General features: G+C 32.1%; 1 protein-coding gene across 1 annotated transcript; it reads left to right on the forward strand.

Moving 5' to 3' along the window:
- Positions 1–3,874: 3,874 nt before the first annotated feature.
- LOC124368795 lies at positions 3,875–21,167 on the forward strand. The gene is made up of 3 exons (XM_046826174.1): positions 3,875–4,142; positions 12,742–12,892; positions 17,322–21,167. Exons 1-3 carry the CDS (start codon positions 3,927–3,929, stop codon positions 17,498–17,500), a joined length of 546 nt encoding a protein of 181 aa, XP_046682130.1. The 5' UTR covers positions 3,875–3,926; the 3' UTR covers positions 17,501–21,167.

Consider the following 21,167-nt stretch of genomic DNA (forward strand, 5'->3'; position numbering starts at 1 on the left):
TGCTTATGTATTTGCCTTTGAACATACAGGTATTTCTGTACATTGATTTCAATTTGCATTTTCCAGCTGGCAGAATGTTTTCTAACGTTGGCAGTATGATTGCACGGAGTATGTAAGCTTTGTATTTATAGACGTTTTAAGTCAGGACTAAATCAAATTCAGGCAAGAGTATGAATCTTTTGTAAGTACATTCTTTTGCACGTATCTTTAAGATTTCGAATGTCTACTACAACACAATTTCAAACTACTAAACATGATTTGAGTCTATCTTATGCATGCTGCTTTGAATTGCTCCTTATAATCATGCATTACTTCTGAATTGTTATTATGAATCTCAAAATGTGCCGTACTAGCTGCGACTCTGTATAGTGCCTAAACTCATTTACCATATATCTTAGAAGAGCACTATAACAACTGCTTTTATTTTCTCTCTTCCTATTTCTCCCCGCTGGTAGATCGAGTAGCTCAATAACTCATTCATTCAACCAAAGTAACAAAATTACATGCATTGGTCATGTCAGATAACTTCTTACAACAGATTACAATGGTCAATCAAATAACTAAAACTACTTGAACTCTTAAGATATTATTTTAAAACTACCAGGTTATCCAATTAGCCGTCAGTCAGGAATTCACGGACGCTGTGAAAACATTTATCAAGGAGAAATAACTTAGGTCTTTTTATACATTTTAAATGGTTTGACTCTGTTTTGAGGTGCATAGGGAGTTTGTTCAACAGATTAATAATTGCATTGTAACGGAGATTTGTTTGGAAGAAAGCTGTGTGATCTGCAGGGACCTGAAGGTTGTTAGACATTTTAAAATTATACTGATGGTTACGAGGAATGTTGAAATGTTCATTGTATTGAGTTAGAAAAGATACAGTTTCGTAAATATATAGATATGGAAAATTTAAAATATTGGAAGGCTTAAAAATCGGTTTACAAAATTGACGCCGATTAAAGCGATCGTTAGCTGTAAGAATTCTGTTCACATGATCACCAAGGCTGCTACCAGGAAGTTTCTACGAGGGCTTGAAGACAATTTTTCTAGAGTTTCTATCAGTCGCGACAGATCCAGAAATGAAGCTGAGCACCTTAAAAGCCTTAGGGCAGAGCGGTCTCGTCGATCAGAATCTGGAGAGAACAATCTCACCATTAAATATATTAATAGAACTCCAAAAATCGTAATCTTTACTTGTGCAATTTACAGAGCTATACATGTTGAACTAATCACATCACTCTCAACAAATAATGGTTTTATGTTAGGTATTAAAGGTGTGTAGTAAGAAGAGGCATACCAAAGACAGTGAACAGTGACACTTGGAGTAATTTTGTTGGGATGGAAAATCTGTTTATATCTATCGACTGGAAATGTATAGAAAGAGAATCAACGATATCAAGAATTCAGTGGAGATTCATCCCCAACGGTTGCTTAGTGGGGTGGATGGTGGGCGAGAATGATACAAATGATTAAGAACTTATTAAAGAGAGTATTGGGTAAAGTTTCACTTAACTATGAAGGGCTTACTAGTATACCATGTGACTGTAAAGCTGTTATAAATTCCAGACGAATGACTTACATATCTAACGAGATTAAAGATTTCATCGCTTTGATACCCGCAATGTTTTAGCAAGATCTCAGCGAAACAGGCATTCCGAACTTAGATATGATTGACAGCAATGTGTTATATAGAAGATTTAACTATCAACGACGCATAACAGAAGAACTCAGAAGAAGATTTAGAAGTGAATATTTAAGCCAGCTTATTCTAAAACCAAATAAGAAAAACAATTCAAAATTTGTAGAAGGTGGTGTAGTCCTCCTTGGAAGTGATGTGGAAACGAGTTGACTGCCCACTAGAAAGAATAATTCAAATGTACCCTGGGAAAGATGGCAAGACTAGAGTTGTAAAATTGAGAACCGCTACAGAAGAGTTTATAAGACCGAACCAAAGAATATTCGCCTTGGAGATAAAAAACATTCAAATTTCGGCCATAATGGAAAAGAGAAAAAGTGGAGACCTTTTCAGAAGAGAAGAGTGGAAACGTAGAAATACGAACAAAAAGTGTTAAACATTAATCTCCTATAAAAAGTTTTAGACTTTGAAGTTTATAATTTGTTGTGTTGCCTTTGTTTTTTGTATTGTAAATAGTTTATAATTAGAATTCCTACTCTAATTAGGTGGGGTGTATGTTAACAAAGAACCATATTAATTTCTTATAGTTGTGTGATGAAATGTTATAATCAAGATATTGTGTGTGATATTGTGTTATAGTCAAGATAATGAAATCTTTAAACTAATAAGCTGTTTTCTTATGAGTAAAAAGAATAAAATGTTAGTGGTGTTGTAAAAAATGTAGTATAGATGGAGTAAGATAAAACAATAAAGTAGTAGTATTTCATTTAAGTTAGTCTTCTATTTAAACATGAAGTGAGGCTACTATAGAAAGTACAGCGCTTCTATAACAGGCTTCTCGCTGTTAACAAACGAGATTATAGTGCTATTTACGAAACGTGAAAAAAACTCTTGAAGCCAATATAAGTTTTCACCAGAAAGTGTTTTGTCACAGAAGCGACACTTGGATTCAGGGTATATTGTCTTCTCAATATTAAGAGTCTAGGACTTTCTTAGGTGTACCACTGAGTGCTAATGGATTTGCTGTATCTGGCTTGAACGAGTTTTTGTGAAATACTACATCTTGTTATCATGCGAATGTGATGCCGCAAAAACAAAGAAAGAAATATACTTGTTAATACTTTTCCGTTTAAAAGTGAACGTAAATTTAAAAAAAATCCCTCGATTAATTAATCCCTCAGATGATTTCAAAATTTAAGGTAAAACGCAGTGTCTATTTAGATAAATCTCTTGCATTATAGTAGTAAGCTTCCACACTCAACTTCCCAAACTTGGATAAAGTTAGAAAAATTTCCTTTTAAATATGAAAACAGTCCCTTATTGCTATAGCGTGGTCAGTGTCGCATATCTAATAAGGCAGTCAGTCCCGAGCTAAGAACGGCTACTTTAAATTTAGTGGTGAACTGACCTTTACGTAGCATAACTTCAATCATTTGCCGCAAAAATTTAGCAATTTAAAGATGTCTTCACTGACGTTCATGCCATCTTATAAGTAATCGGTTGTCAGCTTTGTAGCTTGAGCTCCAGGCTATAACTGAAGAACGAATGGACCTCGTCACAGCTGCCTTTGAGGCTAACTAGTTGAAGCAAATTCGCAAAAACGGTGTGTTGTACTAGGATGGAATTAGAACGGCAACGCTAAATATGGGCCTAACTGCGTGGTGGGGTATATGATTCCGTCATTTTAATTAGATTTTATACTACACATACTTAATAAATTGTGTAAAATCTAGAACAATGCCATTGACGAGGTCGATTTTTTTTAATAATAATAAAATAAATAAAATATAACCAGTTCCTATATAATTATTGTATATACCTTAATACGTATATCATATTATGAAAGTATACAAACTTGTTTGTGTACTGCACATTAAAACATTGTGAATGTTTATATTAATGTACAGTTGTTTGTACTGTATCAACTACCGTACACTAACTGTCTTGCTATAATGCATGTAGCTAATACCTACAATTTATGGACCCCTGAATTTAAACATAGGATAATGAGTAAATCCTGCTCTCAAATAAAAAAATACATGTTATAAAGTTAATCCTTTGAAATCAATTATTTGATAAAGGAATTTAAAATATTTAATCCCACAACGAAGTTGTAGGACAGTACGAGTTATTCATTATTAATCTGCTGTTTATTAATTTATGCTATTACACTTTTAAATCTTTTTAAGCAGAAAATAACTGAATTATCTGTCACAATTTCCCCTTCCAATACTGGCATTCCAGTAGCTTGTTGTAAACAAACACCAATCCAAACCATATTACAAATATGGCTGGAGTGTTCGTTAGGAGTGATAAAAGATTCTCTATTGACGATGCATTTGAAGAAGAAAACGATGAAGCCATTAAAATATATGGATCAACAACAGAAAGATCGCCTCTTAAACCTAAAAATCGAAGTATAGCTTCAGATGAAAGTATAATTGTCCAAATTGATGATGCAAATCACCGTTCTCACTCAACAAGGTTAACTTTTGCCGATGATGTATGTATTATATTATATTATATTGGGTTTATTTCGATTTTACTAAGTTAATATTACTTTACTATTTTTGTTTTATTTTTTAATATTTTACTTGTGTTTTCTGTCGTATTTGACTTGAGTTAATTGCCATAAGAGGTACATTATAGAAATGTTCACAGGTTAGGTTAATTTATCATAGTTAAGTGACTTGGGACATTTTTGTAGATTCATCTATGATAATAACATTTTAATATCAGAATTTAGTATTTTGTTAATATTATATTTTTTTCAGAAATAACAAATTTGTGCTGTACCTAACTTAGTTTCTATAGGCTATATTTGTTTATGAATTTGTACATCTATTTCTTTGGATATTTACATTAGCTACGCTACCTAAAACAATCGAAAATCATGTATAAACATTTCTTAAACAACAGCATATATACTTGTCTTTTAAATTTACTTTTGGAGGACTTTTCTTTAGAAAAACAAAACAAAATAATGTGTTGGCTAAAATTTTGTTTATTGCTGAATTTCTTTTCTCTTATCTTAAAGTTATACAGGGAGTTAAAGTCTTACCATCCGAGTCTACTATAAAGAGTGTAGTAGATTACCTGGGCCACTATCAGTGAAATTATTTTAAAGTCCATTCATTACATGCATAAAAATAATACTTTTGGTATTTTACACCTTATTTTTAAGGTCCCTGATTATTTCAGCAAAAGTCTTTTAAAACTACAGTTAGCCATTTCTAAAGGTTGTACCAAAACATTTTAAAAGACTGTTTTTAACACTTTAATTTATTGTAACTGCTCCTTCGTACATTGTAGAAAAACAAAATTATTTAGAATACCTAATAGATTTTCCAAAATATGCTTTTTAAAAATTATAAAGTAGGCTACGGAAATTTTTGCCATTTTCAAATTTGTGACCTAAAGAAAATTATAACTTTTGGCAAAGTCAACATTTTAAAATAGTAATCTATACTGTATTGCACATATAACTTTTTTTATTCTCTTAGGACAAGAAGCTTATAAATTGCACCTAGTCCTATAAGGACCTATGCGCTACTTCCTGAGTGACAGGATATTTAGGATGCGTAAGTTGGTAGGGGGTGCCTCCTATCGAGATCCATGATGAAGAATTTAGGGCACTAATCTCAAATCATGTCCCCTCGAAAGAAGGGGAAGCCAGCTCTGAACCAGCTGCTCCAATCAAAGCAGGCAGGGGGTGGCACACCCTTGTTCAGGTTAACAAGAACCTCGTGATGCTTAAGCAACGAACCCCACCAACTCCAACAGTCATCTCCGCAGTAGACTAAACCTATCGAATTACCCTTGCACCCCAGAATCTCGACATTTGCGGTTAGTGATGTGTTACACATCGGTTTTTGCTGTGCTCAGTGGTAGGTTCAACTGGAAGGTATAAACCAGCCAGAAGTTATCCCTGCTGGGTCTGCTTACTTAAAAAGTTATAAAGCACAATTAAAAGTTAATAAAAAAAAAGAAACTAATTTCTGTTTTACTGTATTTCCTAAAGTATTTCCAAGTACATTTGGAAAAAAGTTATAGAATAATTTATTTGTTTTAACCAAAGCATTCAGTACATTTGCATTAGTCAGCAGTTGCAACTTGGTTTCATATGCTTAAAAGTGATCAAGTGTCTACCTTCAACTTCAATAGAACATTCTACTTAGGCACCAAATTCATCAGTGGTTGGATTTCTTCTTCAGAAATAGGCAGTAAATTATTGCTTCCCTTATCCTCCCCTCCATATCTCTTCTAGTCGTTGGTCTTAAGCTATCCATCAGTTCTAATTACTACACAATGGATATGTATTTGTATAACCAGTATTTGTTGTTATTGGAATGCGAACTGGAATCATTTGAAGAACCCAGGGGATAAATGTAATTTGTACATTTTTGTAACTTTGTACAGGACAGCAGTTTTAAATTTAAAAATAATATAAATCACATGGATATTTATAAATTTATTGACTGTTCCATCACTTTATATATATATGAGTTCTTAATGTATACCCATAAAAACTTAAGTACCTAATAATATCACCACAAAAGATCATAATCACAATACAAGACATATAGACAGAGTTACATACCCAATCCATAGAACTAAATTATTTGAAATGTCCCCTTATTATAAAAGACTAACATTTTACAATAAAATTCCAATATCTCTATCCTCTTTACCTCTAGAAAGGTTCTCTATAAAATAATTAAAAAAAATATATCTTAATAGAGAAAGAATATTCAGAAAATGATTTTCTAATTGATGCAACCTTCATTGAATAATTTACTCTCCAACCATTTCAAAACTTGTTAATGTATATTAATTCCACTGTATTTATTTTATCACTCATTATTTTGAAATGTGTTTTATGTATTGTAAATTATTTTATTTTAGGATAAAAATAGCTACATCTAGCTTTATTTAATTTTATGAATAAAATATGACCTTGTACCTGTACTGTTAGAATTTGATTTTTTATATGTGCTTATACAGTATGGTAAAAAAGTCCCGGAACGGTTTGATATATTTTTTATCAATATAGATAAAGTAATGAGACTTGGTATATCAATAACAGCCATAAATGTTTAGTTTTTTAAGGTATTAAAACTTTTTTATCCCTTATGGGGGACGGCCCACGAGGAGTCAGACAAAATTCTTAAATAGCAGCATAGGTCGAGTTTTATATCAAATTAAAGGTCTTAGTTAGTAGAATACATTGCCGCAAACCGGACCTCAAAAGGTTCACTCTAACTGAAATGGCGGCGTTTTAAAGTTATTCGTCATTTATCCAAATAAGTCATTCTCTTACATTAAGATAACATTAATTTAATGATTAGAATTGAAAATTTAGTACTTACAGTTATAGAAAGTGTTCAAAATGTTGTCCAAGTTTCTCTTGGCAATAGCCCAATCTGTGGTAGAAGCCTTCAATAACTTTTTGAATCATCTCAGGAGGTATTTGATGAGTTTCCTCTGTTATGCGGTGAATTAGTTCTTCTTCTGTGTTGGCAGGCTTAGTTAAAAAAACCCTTTGTTTTAAATAACCCCATAAAAAGAAATCAAGAGGATTTACATCAGGTGATCTAGGTGGCCACTCTATTGCTCCCCTACGTCCTATCCAACGATTGCGAAACTCTCTGTCAAGCAGGGCTCGTACTTGTAAAGCATAATGAGGTGGTGCACCACCCTGTTGAAACCATACTGTGTTATAACTTCGACCCAACACAGCACGTAAAGCCGGTATAATGGTTTCTCTCAACATCAATTCATATGTCACCCCATTCAAATTTCCATTGATTATGAAAGGTCCAACAATATGATTGCCAACAATCCCAGCCCACACGTTAACTTTTTCAGGTTTCTGGGTATGGCTTTCCCTCATCCAGTGAGGATTGTCGTCGCTCCAATAACAACAGTTATGCCTACTTACATCGCCATGAAGTGTAAAGGTAGCTTCGTCTGAAAATACAACTTTTGCTAAGAAATTTCGATCTTGTACATATCTATTCATCATTGTCTCACAAAATTCCACTCTTCTGTCAAAATCGTCTTCCGAAAGCTCCTGGACCAATCTGACCTTATACGGATAATAGTGGTTTTGTTTTAAAACGTTTAACACTGAAACATGGCTTATTCCGTGATTAGTTGCTGCAGTTTTTGTTTATGTGTGTGGCTCTTCGATGAAACTTTGTAATACTTCTATGGATGTATTTTCGTCAGTAGCAGATAAAGGTCTACCACTTCTTGGACGGTCTTTAACATTGCCGGTATCTAGAAATCGTTGGACAGTTCTACAGACGGTAGACTTTGATATTGGTGGCCGGTCCGGAAATGTGTCATTAAATAAATGCACAGCTTCGTCATATGATCGTACACGGTCACCATACCCCCTCATCATAAGCAGGTTTATTCTCTCAGTCTCAGTCAGAGACATCCCTATCACAAGATTCACAACTAGTCACTGTTAACAATTAAATTAAACCCAATCTACACTTTACAAATCTTAACTTAAGATCGACTTTGTAGCAGCTCATGAGGAAAATTAGGTTTCCTGTCTAACCGCATTCTACCCTCAGAATGATAAGATACACAGTTAATGATCCTGCAGTTGGACTTTCAACAGGAATGTCAAAAACAAATTTCACTGAATAGAAAGGATGTAAACACTAATGAGTTTTCAAGACCAATACACTATCCCGGAAATCCCATTGTTGCAATCAATGTTGCCAACACAGAAGAACTAATTCATCGCATCACAGATAAATGACGAATAACTTTAAAACGCCGCCATTTCAGTTAGAGTGAACCTTTTGAGGTCCGGTTTGCAGCAATGTGTTCTACTAACTAAGACCTTTAATTTAATATAAAACTCGACCTATGCTGCTATTTAAGAATTTTGTCTGACTCCTCGTGGGCCGTCCCCCATAAGGGATAAAAAAGTTTTAATACCTTAAAAAACTAGACATTTATGGCTATTATTGATATACCAAGTCTCATTACTTTATCTATATTGGTAAAAAATATATTAAACCGTTCCGGGACTTTTTTACCATACTGTATATATATATTATATATATATATATATATATATATGTATGTATATATACATACTGGATCACTATTTGTGTGATTGATATCAATATTATTATTTATCAATGAAATATTAATTATGTTTATACATTTTTTAGGATAAGTATATTTTAAATTATATTGACGAGTCACCTGTTCATTGTAGATCTTATCTTCTACAATTATATAATGTTACGTGACAATACATTTCTGTTTCTGATATTATAAATTTCATATTAGTTTAAATTTTTGGTAAGGTCAAAATTAATGGTTTGAACAAATATTGAAGATATCACCTTGAAAATTAAGGGTTATTAGGTTAAATTATATTTTTGAGTACAAGTCCCAAATTTACAGGAGGAAAACGTTTCTTTGTACATTAATTTCTGTTAATTCTTTAAATGGACCAGACTTTTCATGGGCTGCAGTATAATAAGTGGCCACCACTACAATCGAATCATGATTATCGAATCATAGATATTCATGGGTATTGAATCCTCAGTATTCATGACTATCTAAAAATACTGAAAAAGTCAAAGTCAAATTCTTTATTGCCATAAACACATTGTATACATGTATGACATCGTCAATATTTAAACAGTGATACTAATAAATGTATTTAATAATTAGTACAATATAAAATGAACTCTTTTACATCATAGATACTTAATTCAATCAACAATGACTTAAGCTTAATTTTAAATTTATTGTCATCTAAGCATTTAATTTCCCTAGGTAACATATTATAAATGTTAATCCCTATTTCATATGTTGATTTAATGGTTGCTTGGTAATTGCATTGCCTGATTCTAAGCAAGTTTCTTTGTCTAGTATCATGATCATGAATTGAACTATTTGTAGGTAAAACATTTAAATTTATCCTAACATGCAATAATAACTGTAGTATATACAATGATGTAACACTCAGAATACCTAAATCTTTAAATAAAGGCTTACAGTGAGTCCTACAGCTAGCATTGCACATAATTCTTAAAACTCTCTTTTGCAAGATTAAAAGTTTTTTTTATATTACTATCACAGCCCCAAACAATGATTCCATAAGATAAATGACTTTGTATGTATGCATAATATACTGACAATAATACATCTAGAGTTACATATTGTTTCAGTCTTCTAATCATAAAGGTACCTTTAGAAATCTTATTACAGACATTTACAATATGAGCCTCCCATTTAATATTTGACTGCAACAACACACCCTGTTGAACAAAATTATGTATTAAGTCATTAAAAATAATAATATAATTCTGCTAGTTTTTAAATTTAAAAATTAATATATTAACGATAAATAAAAAACTGTCTATGCGATCTATGTTTATAAAATATTACAAACAAAACAATGTAACATTTAATTACTTTTTACTATTTTCAAGGATATATATTGCTGACTCTCAGTGACACAAAAAACATATATGTATATTGTCATTGTAATTGCCGCAATTAATCAAATACCAAATACATGGTTTTACTTCGAATTAATTTGGTGTAATAATGTCGAAGTGAATTATGTTTTAGGTTTTTAAAATTGTATTACAGTGAAGTAATACTTTTAAAATGTAAAAGAATTGTATTTGTTTTAGATTATTTAAAATAACTAAACTTGATTTAAACTATTTTTGAGCGGCGTAGTACTTACAATTGTTTTAGCCAATCTAAAATGGTATTTCTGTAGATACTGTTGCCGGCAAAACTACATTCATTAATTAAAAAGTCATAGTTTGTTTGGTTCCAACTAAAATAGTACATGATTTTCAATATATTCTTAATACCAAATTTAGAATGTTCAATAAAAGTCTTCTGAAGTACGTTTTTTGTAAAGTTGTGTTCTGATTTTTCTTTCCATGAAACACCATTTGATCTCCACCTTTAATTCTAGTTTTCATCTCCTCAGTACAAAGTGGACACTTTGGATTTAAAGGAGCAATATCATTATCTTATAACCATTTAAAACAATTAAGAGTTTAAAAATACTTTTTGAGACAATAATTTCATGTTCATCGCCATCGTTCTTGTTGATGTCACTAATCTACTTATTATGTAAATGAAATAAAAACAGCTGGCAATGATTAATTATGAATATCTGTAGGTCAATGTTGTATTCAATAGTTTCGGTATTTCTAATTGATAATCATGATCTGATTGTGGTGGTGGCCGCTTATTCATGGAAGGAAAACGTTACAGACAAACAACAATTTATACTCTATTAAATCAATCCAATACAATTAATATTGAATTGAGTTTTGCCTCATATTAATTGATGTCCTTTATTTTTTGTAGGTTTTTTCTTACATGATTTTTCTTGTTGTAAATTGCAGTAGTATTCCTTTGCTTTATTTTTAATATAAAATTGTTTTAAATGGTTACCATCCATTGTCATGCGTTGTCATATGATAGCAAAATTACTGTATCAGCTGTAGGCTACCAGGAATAAAGCAGTTGAAACAGTGAGGACAAAGGAGGGTTTTCCCAAGTTGTCTGGACAAAGTAAATTTGTCCCCAGAGTGCAAATATTAAAAACTGTGATATTTTTCTGACAAATTACTTGTTCCCTTGACCAATTTGTTTATATAAAATGGAGTCCAGAAGATGAAAAATAAAGTAAATATCCAACGTGTAATTTATGTTTTATTTAACTTATTACTTGAATCCAATTGCTTATGATAATATTCAAGAAACCCTTTTTATAGATGTGCAACGTTTAAGAAATAGGTTCAGACCATTAAAGGAAAATAAAAACGATCCTATAAACATAGGTCGTACCTCACATTGTTTAGTGTGTATTGGTTTTTGTTTTTTACTTAAAAATTCATATCTGAAACCAGGTTGGATTGGGCCGGAGTTTCATAGAGCGTGGTGGTGTGCAAACTGCACCATTGAGTAGACCAAACCTCTGTTCACTATTTCAGCCTTAACATGCGTAAACCACCATATGTGTCATGTTAAATCCTTGTGCAGCTGACCAGGTCTGATTGTGTGTGGAGATTGGAGAAACAGCTTTAGTTAATAGATCATTCTTATTTGACAGGGGGATATTTATATTATCAACATCTAACTTTGTATCAGAAACTTAAAGAAAGATTGTGACTGAAAATATAAATGTTTTAAATTTCCATTGTTCAACTTTCACAAAAACTAATTAAAAAATAAAAATTATAATCGGTTTAAAATAACACAAAGCAGATAAATCGTTTAGTTATTTGTAGATGAACAGTAATTAACAAAATGTATTTTTGTTGCTGTTGTGCAACTCACTGAAGAGCTTATGAAAGGTTTATGTTAAGTTGTTGCTGGTGATATTTATTTTAATAACTAAATTCTACCTAAGTAGTGACTAAAATTTAATGAAAAACAAGTAACATAAATTGTATCGCTTATCTCGCAGACTGTTCCAGAGGTTAGCAGAATCATCATTTGTAAATTAAGAGCCGGCTGTAGTGAAACGAACTTTAGTTTTCCCCAATAAGAGCAATGTTATTTCTCATGCCTTTTTACACCCTTATTTTTCATTGTGGTTTTATGTAACATGTCTAGTTTTAAATATATAATTAATACACATCCAAACAGTGCAGTTTTTTGTGAAGTGTATACTTTTTTAGTATTTCAACAGTTAAATACAAAAAAGTTTGACATTTTTTCTTTCCATTTCTATGATTCTAAATAAGGTTGTAAAAGTGCGTGAGACTTAACATTGTTCTTATGGAGATAAATGAAGATTGTCGCCCGTATAGTCGGCTCTTAATGTGCTCCTGTTACCCTCTTAATGTGCTCCTGTTACCCTCTTAATGTGCTCCTGTTACCCTCTTAATGTGCTCCTGTTACCCTCTTAAATGTTTCTCAAACAAGTGCTACTGTAGCCCTGCAAATTCTGATGCATTTCATATTTTTACAGTCTCTAGGAAAATTTGTTGGTAGTGTTAAAAATAACAAATACAAAATAACATTAAAACTAATAATTTATGCAATGATTTCATATATAATTTAATTGAAAAAATTGGTTGCAGACTTTGTCAAGAGACAGCGATTCGCTGATTCATGATGGAGGTTACCACACTGGCTTCTTTGATCCGTCCCAGGCTTGTTGGCACCATCCGAAAATCAGGGAGAACTGGAAAATGGTCTTAGCTGCTGTTAATCTATTGATTGTGGGAATAGGTAAATCATTGTGTACACTTATTTTATTGCAGTCTAGGTGGTCTTTCAATAAATATATATTAAAAATTATATAAATGTCTGTATACCATTCAGCAAGAGATGTTATGTGATGAAAATTCTGGTTCTTGTATTATACAATTGTGAGAAAAATTACAACTTCCTGATCGATTTGATTTTGAAAACGTCTTTGCAATTGTACTCATAATGGTTATAAATTTACTTATGATGGTATTTAATACAGGGCATTTCAAAAAGGACTTTACAACTTTGAAAATTTGTATAAATTGTATTAAACAAGGTACAGAGCTGGTTTTGGTGTTATTTTAAAGGAAAAAACTTCAAGTTTTTTTACCTTAAATTAAAGATGTTCTATGTGGCTTCCGTTGGTTATTCTGCAGACATCCCATCGGTAGCCAATTTTACCAGACTCGCACTAGCATTTCAGGTTAACTTGCTCAGCAGCAGCGTAAATTCTTGCTCCAAGTTCAGGTAGAGTGGCCGGCAAAGGAGGGTACTTACACCATATCTTTTATGAAACCCCAGAAGAAAAAAATCTAGCGGTGTCAGGTCTGGGGAACGGGGAGGCCATGCAATTGGCGCATCATGGCCAATCCATTGACCTGGGAAGTGGTCATTTAGAAAATTCCGGACGTCAGTCACATAATGTGGTGGTGCGCCGTCTTGCGTAAAGAAAACATTTCGTTCTCGGTCATCCTCATCGATCTGTGGTATTAAAAATTGTTGCAACATATCAAGGTACACTATCCCATTGATGGTTCTCTCTTGGAAAAAAAAGGGGCCGTACACTTTCCTCTTGCCCAACGCACAAAAAACGTTCACTTTAGGGCTATCACGAACATGTTGTAATGTTTCATGTGGATTTTCGCTGCCCCAAATCCTACAGTTATGAGTTATGTGTTTACCTTGCCACTTAAGTGAAAAGTGGACTTGTCTGAAAAGATGATGTTGTCCAAGAAATGTTCATCATCATCCACTCGATTTAACATATCCACACAGAATTTCCTACGGGCAATCTTATCAGTGTCTTATTTGCTTGTAAAAGCGAATATCGGTATGGTTTTAAGTGCAAACGTTTTCTTAACACACGCCAAACCGTTGTATGTGGTACTTGCAGCTCACGAGATGCACGCCGGGTCGATTTCGTAGGGCTATTTACAAAACATTGTCTCACTTGCTCAACGACCTCGTCAGATGTGCTTGGACGACCTGAGGATTTTTTATGTTTTACTGAGCACCCTGTTTCTACAAAACAACTTTGCCACTCATAAATTGTAGGCCTACTAGGAGGATCTTTAGCGTACTTAGTACAAAAATTACGCTGAACTGTTGTCGCAGACTTCGATTCTTCAAACCAAAACACACAACTAGCACGCTCCGGTCCAGTGAAGGCAGCCATGTTTAACGTAACTGTCACTAGCGCTTGTGTGGCGTGATTAGGTACTAGCGGACTATGCAAATCAAAACTTGGACTGTTTTCCTTTAAAACAACACCAAAACCAGCTCTGTACCTTGTTTAATAAATTTTATACGAATTTTCAAAGTTGTAAAGTCCTTTTTGAAACGCCCTGTGTTATAAAATGTGTGTTCTTTGATTTGTATTAAAACTGATAACAAGAGGTTTGTCCAGTCAAGGTTTCTTTAAAATTTTAATTTAAAATGACATACAAGTAGACATTTAAAAACTGAGCCTTTCAGGACATGTGGTTTCTTTAATTTTTCATTAATAACAGTATTCCAAAGTAGTTTGTATGAGAAAATGAAAAAGAATATGTGTGCTCACCTAAGGCTTAAAATTATTTAGTACTAGACTGAAGAATTAGCAAGAATACTTTGTTCACTTCATTTAAGTAATAGCTATTCCATCCGGGGAAAATATAAGTTAAAACTAGAGGATTATTTACTGTTGTGTTTTATTCACATTGAAACTAGTAGAACTTAAAAATAGTTAAGTATTAGCAATAACTACTTTTTAATCACTTGATTGATTGTATTATTGGATAGATATTTCCTCATTTTCTATACCTGGTTATCAAATGATTTCTAATTGCTGAAACACATTAAAATTTAAACTGTTTTTTACAATATATGTACATTGAGAACTGTCATGACAATTATGTTTCAAAATTTTAAAATAATGTTCTAAATTTTTTACACTTTAAATTACTTTTTAAGACTATCACACTTCTCAAATAACAAACTACATCACTTAAATTTTGAATATAAAAATTAATACTTACGCAAACAATAAAAATCTTGATTTTGGTAAATGTGGACTTTTCTAATGTAACACGAACAGCCCAGCATAGTACTTAATTTCCTCTTATATCAATAGGAGTGCATGTGATTCTAATACTTCATTAACCTGGCATTCAGACCCTGTAGTATGCTTTTTTTTTGTATGAAGTAAATTTTAATGCCTATTTATTAATCCATTCTATTAAGAATTATTTTATATCATTTTGTTATTAAATATTTTACTTGTAAAGTAAAATGCTGGCTTTTATTATTTGTAACTTTTATAATAAGGGAATACAATTTTAAAAATTTAAAAGCATTTTAGTTGTGAGTATTCTTAGTTTTCAAATATAGTACATATGCAAACTTCATAAATATGAAAACTTACCTATAATATAAATATGAACTATGTAGTTTTAGCCATTGGTATAAATTTCTATAGTATTCTTCAGTTTAGATGTAAAAATGATGCAGTGGTTTTGGTGGTAATTCATTAAATTCATGTCATTTTGACAAATCTTTCTTAAAATGAATTTGTATTAAAATATTTTAAATCTGTACTTATCTAAACTAATGATCATTGATGGAAAACACTTCACACACAGCAAAGGTTTCTATCTAATGTTTCATCAAGCAAACATAGTCTGTTAATATTTTTAGTAACAAATGTATAAATGTGTTTGCAATGTTATCAAAAGTAATGTTAAACATTAAGTTAAGTTCTTAAGTAACATCTGAGAATTTAACATCACATCTGATAATTGCTGAGGTATCATCTACATATTGAAAATGTCAGTAATTAACACAGTCCTGACTGAATTAATATTGTGTTGTAAATAACTTTAACAAAAATCTAAGAGTTTGAGAGACTAGCCATAAAATTTACCTGATATAATATCGCATTCAGATTTTCACCAAAACATGTATTAACATCCTATGTAATAATTAAGTTAAAGTATGTTTTAAAATTGGTAATGTTATATTTACTCTAAAAACAGTGTAAGCTGTACTTCCTTATTACTAAAAAAACTTAAAGTCTTTTGCCATACACACATTTCAACACATTTTTTTGGCCACATTTGAAGTCATGAGGTCTCAAATGTGGCGAAAACTTATTTCTCACTCAGCTCGGATTTAGTATCTGGTGGTTGTTCTCAGCTCGCAGGGCTACGCATAGTGCCCGACTCTGTTCTGCGTCTTGGCGCTTGCGTAATCATGTACTCGGATTTATCTGCCAGTATTTAACCTTCGGTTCTTTAAATGTCTCATATTTAAATGAAATTGTCAAATAATTTACTAAGGTTTTTAGCTTCAAGTATAAAACTTTATCAATTGGTTATTTATTATTTGCTTTTAAACAAACCTCAATTAGGTCTCTAGTATCAACAGAATATATACTTTATCCATATTTTGAGCTTTGTCTCCACCAAATGCACTAGTATTTTAATTAGTGGATGGGATACACTCTAGCAGCTACAGTGACACTGATAGTCGGATAAAATATAATTCTGAACAATGTTTAATGTGGTATGTGCTGCAAATAGAGAAATATTAATTTAGTTACTTATTTGGTCAAGAGATTGCAGCACTCTCCAGCCACAATTGGATAACGATTGAATTTTATAACTGCCCAATACAGAGGACCACACATAGTGGCCTGATGAGCTGAACAGCAAAACAGCGAGGGCCCCCCTAGCGAAGGGATAGGACTTGGTCATAAATGAATGATCTGAGCCAGAGAACAGCCATGGTCACTGTAGAGGTCAATCGTATGAATTTAATGCTGATCCCAAAGGGTTAAACTTACCATATTACCAATTAATTGATAAATAATCATATTATGATGATTTTTTTGAAACTGTGCATCTCAAAAGTTTTGTTTTACAGCAAGACGCCAATCTTGTGTTCAGTTGATAAATATTTTCCTAGACGCTACAGAGTATGTTACCACACAATATAATGGGAAAACTAAACTACAGGGCTATAAGTAAAATGATTTTTGAAGGTGTTTTGAGTTCTGCAAGAAAAGTAAGAAAATTTGTGATTTCAAGAAAAATTACAACATTGCTCAAAACTAGATGAAACATAAGATTTCTGAACGTTCTTCCTGAACATTAAAAAAACCTATATTACCTTCTTGACAGCTACTTCAATGAACCAATTTTCTGTGCAGGTTTGTTGTTAACGAGTATTGTTGTCATCTTCATTCCTGACACAGGACTACAAGGGTTTGTGTTTTTCGTTGCCGGTAGCATCTGTTTCATCCCTGGGGCATACCACGTTGTCTACATCTATCTGGCTGTGAAAGGAAAGCGTGGTTATGACTTTTATCACTTACCATTATTTAACTGAATCGTAAACTGTTAAATTATTGATATTATTTATTGCTAGTCACCCTCTCCATTACATGTTAACTTACAATAAAATATTCCTTTGTATTAAACTATAATAATGTTTTAATTTGTAAATAGTATTCAATTCTGTCAATATTTCTGTAAAATTCACTTGTATCTTTCTTCTTTACACTTAATATTCATGTAGGATAGAAACGTTTGAAGTTAAGTTCTACTAGTGTTCTAATACTTTTATTCTGAATGGATGTATTTATATAATCCTGTTGATAACTAATGAGCTCTGAGCTGTTATAGATTTAATATATTAAAATAATGCTAAAGGACTGTCTCTCAAGAATTTGTTATGTAAAATTTTATTTCTTTTAAGAAGTTTTATAATTGTAATGTAATATATAGATAAACAATTATTTTATTATTTGTAAAATGTAATTCAATACACAGTGAACACCATACATAACCTTCCCGCGTGTGACAAAAATTGTTGTCTATCCCTTGAAATTTTCCTACCTGTGGAAAATTGTACCTAACAGTGAATCTCATTGTAATGAAAACTTATTTATAAAGAATAATATTTCAGGCCCTTCGAGCAAGCACATGAGCACATTCATCAAAATGCAGTGGAACCTGAATGAAACGTGGATAATTTGAACTTATATCTTGGTCCCTTGACATTCATATTGTAAAAATTTGGTTAGCATTTCAAATTTTGTTTTGGTTACTTGAAAAGTGATGTCTATTGTACATTATTTCTTAGCTGGGATTTATAAAAATGGATGAGACAGCATTAAATTTCATCATCTACATACTTGGCTCACTATAACAGTGCACGATGGTACAGACTGTGCTGAGTACATTAAGCTATGTCATGTCTAGCCTCTCTCCACCAAATAATCTTTGCATCCATCATGTCTGTTGTAAATATGCAATTTTGCAATATGTGCAATCTGTATCACTGTTAAGGTCAGTGTCCTGTCCCTTACAAGGACCCTCCGAAATAAGGGAGAAAACCTTTGTGTTTTCCGTCATTGTCACAGTGCATCATTTAAGGTAAATGTTTAGGAGCGGCGTTTAGTAAAATTTTCATATTGCTTGAGACATATTTTTATTTTGTTTATTTTTGGTTTAATGATTGTGTGTGACAAATGATGTTTCAAACAGCGTAACTAAAGAAAGGAAATAATCTTTGACATCTCAGTTTCTGATACAGTACAGTTATTTTTATGAAAGTCATGAACATAATATAATATAGCCATTAACTACCTGGAAGTGTTCATTTGTTAATACAAAAACATGCTAATTTTTAACATTCAATTTTAAAACTTATTATACACGGATTTAATTCCAAGTTGTGCATTATAAGAAGTACACCACAGTGAAACGTTATCACTTTAGGGTCTAATGTGTAAGGTACTTTAAAAGCTAGTAAATTTACTTCATTGCAAAATACTAAATATAAAACACAAAGAACTTAATGATGTATAGTTGTAGCTTTTAGTAAAATAGGATTGAAGTGGCTTGACTAACTGATAGACTGGCGAAGTACTAAGCTGAAATGATGAAGGGTTGGCAAGACGAAAGTGATGCCCTAGGACCAGGCGGGGAAACACCAAGTACATTTCCCTTCACCGACAATCACACTGAGCATTTACTGCCTTTTTTTTTGCTAATCTACTAATATATTATGTCTACAATTGTGTAAACTTAGTTTGTGTGTGGTGTTGTAAAGTTTACGTAGTATTGTCTAAATAAAATTTGGACGAATATTGTTTTAATTGATATTACCGTACCATGTCAGATACTTGAAGGTCAAATCAATACAACTGTACTGTACTCACTGAGACCTTGTTTTGGACTGCTCTCTTCATACCTCTTTCATGAGGTTTGCCAACGATATGATCCACGTCACACGTGTAAAGTGACTTGCACTCAAAAATTACAGGTTCAGACAGAGATGTCTCTTCTGACACCACAGCTTGCCATAGAGTTTTGTCATCTCTGACCATTAAATATTTCTTAGTCTTAGCATCACATCTAGGTTGCTTAGCAAAACCGAGCGAGATGAGGTTAATAGATCGAATAAAGAGCCACCAGATTTGTAAGTGCTACGCAGTCAGGCACTGCATCCGTCCATCCCATTTGCATCTGTAGTGTGAATTAAGAGGATTCAGATGTTTATACTATTGACCTTCCCATCTATTTTTGTTTTATTATTAATTTTTTATCTATATTTTTGTCTATCCTATTCACTATTTTCTATAATTACAGGTTCTATATATTGCGGGCAATAAATAAATATATACATATATAATATATGATATAAAATATAAACGTAATCAAATACTAAAACTTCTAAATCCTTGGCTTCATGTAGGTGTTCTTGGATAACTTTTTGAACAGCTACATTGTATTCTTATAGAATATAATAATTCGTAACTTATTTGTAATTATGTATAATTTAAATTTCTTCACTTTCATATGAGTTGGTTATACCCATTACATAGCTATTTATTTATATTTCCTGAGCCAACACTTCTTGTTAATTGCTTTGTGAAGTAATCAACACAGTTTTAGCTCTGTACTCTTTGTAAAAAGAATTCTACACACATCACAATTCTTCACTACACATATAAAGATGATCCGCTTACTGTTATAATCTTGTAATTATTCGAAAAAGGCTGAATAATTTTAATTTAAGCTATATACATATAGACTGTTTTTTGCCATTAGGAAATAAGATTAATTTTGTTGTTAATATCATTACTTCTCATCAACTGTACTACAGTACTATTGTATGTTATGTTTTGATTGTAATAGACTAATAATCTGTATATAGTATATCTATGTGTGTATGTGTACAGGGTGTGAACCAAATAAAATACATAAAATCAATTTTTACTCATGTTTGAATAAAAGTTGAATTGCAAAATTAATTTAAGGTGATGAGATTAAAAAATATAAATTGTGTGTCACAGTTGGAGGTTCTATAAAGTTACTTCAGCTTCCTAGAATCACTATCCTAGAAGTCACATAAAATATTTGTTGAATGAAAATCTTATTCATACACTTTATACTTGATTTATCTTGTCCAAAATCCATTACAATAAGGAGATTCAAAATTATGGCGTTTATTTAATATTCAGTAGCTGAAGACTTTTTTCCATATTATTTTCTTGTCTCATCAAAATCCCCCTCAGTGGCCACCAGCTGAGCCCAAGTATGGGAACTGTCGTCGCTGATGCCATGCACGTCGCTGTGCCATGCACGTTGCTGTGCCATGCACGTCGCTGATGCCATGCACGTTGTTTGTTTGGTCGTAAATTGTGCACAGTTTTACTTTATATAATATGAAGACAATTATTTTAGAGATCTCGTACTTTAGAAAACACCCTGTATACTGTTGTAATAAACAAATATATGTATATTCTGTTGTTTACCACAAAACCGTTGCTTGCTGTTTAGTTTATGAAATAACAAACACTAAATTGGAAGAGGGTGAAATCAATTGTTTTAATTTGTTTACAATTTTATATAATGTGATGAATGGTATCGCAGTAAACAGTTTTTATATGCCATAATAATATAACTAGTATAGTTTTGTACTGAGGACACTTGTGATATAGACTGTATGATCTCTGTGCAATATTAAAACATTATTTTTCTGTTTA

Source organism: Homalodisca vitripennis, chromosome X (assembly GCF_021130785.1).
Source record: "Homalodisca vitripennis isolate AUS2020 chromosome X, UT_GWSS_2.1, whole genome shotgun sequence".
Classification (NCBI taxonomy): domain Eukaryota; kingdom Metazoa; phylum Arthropoda; class Insecta; order Hemiptera; family Cicadellidae; genus Homalodisca; species Homalodisca vitripennis.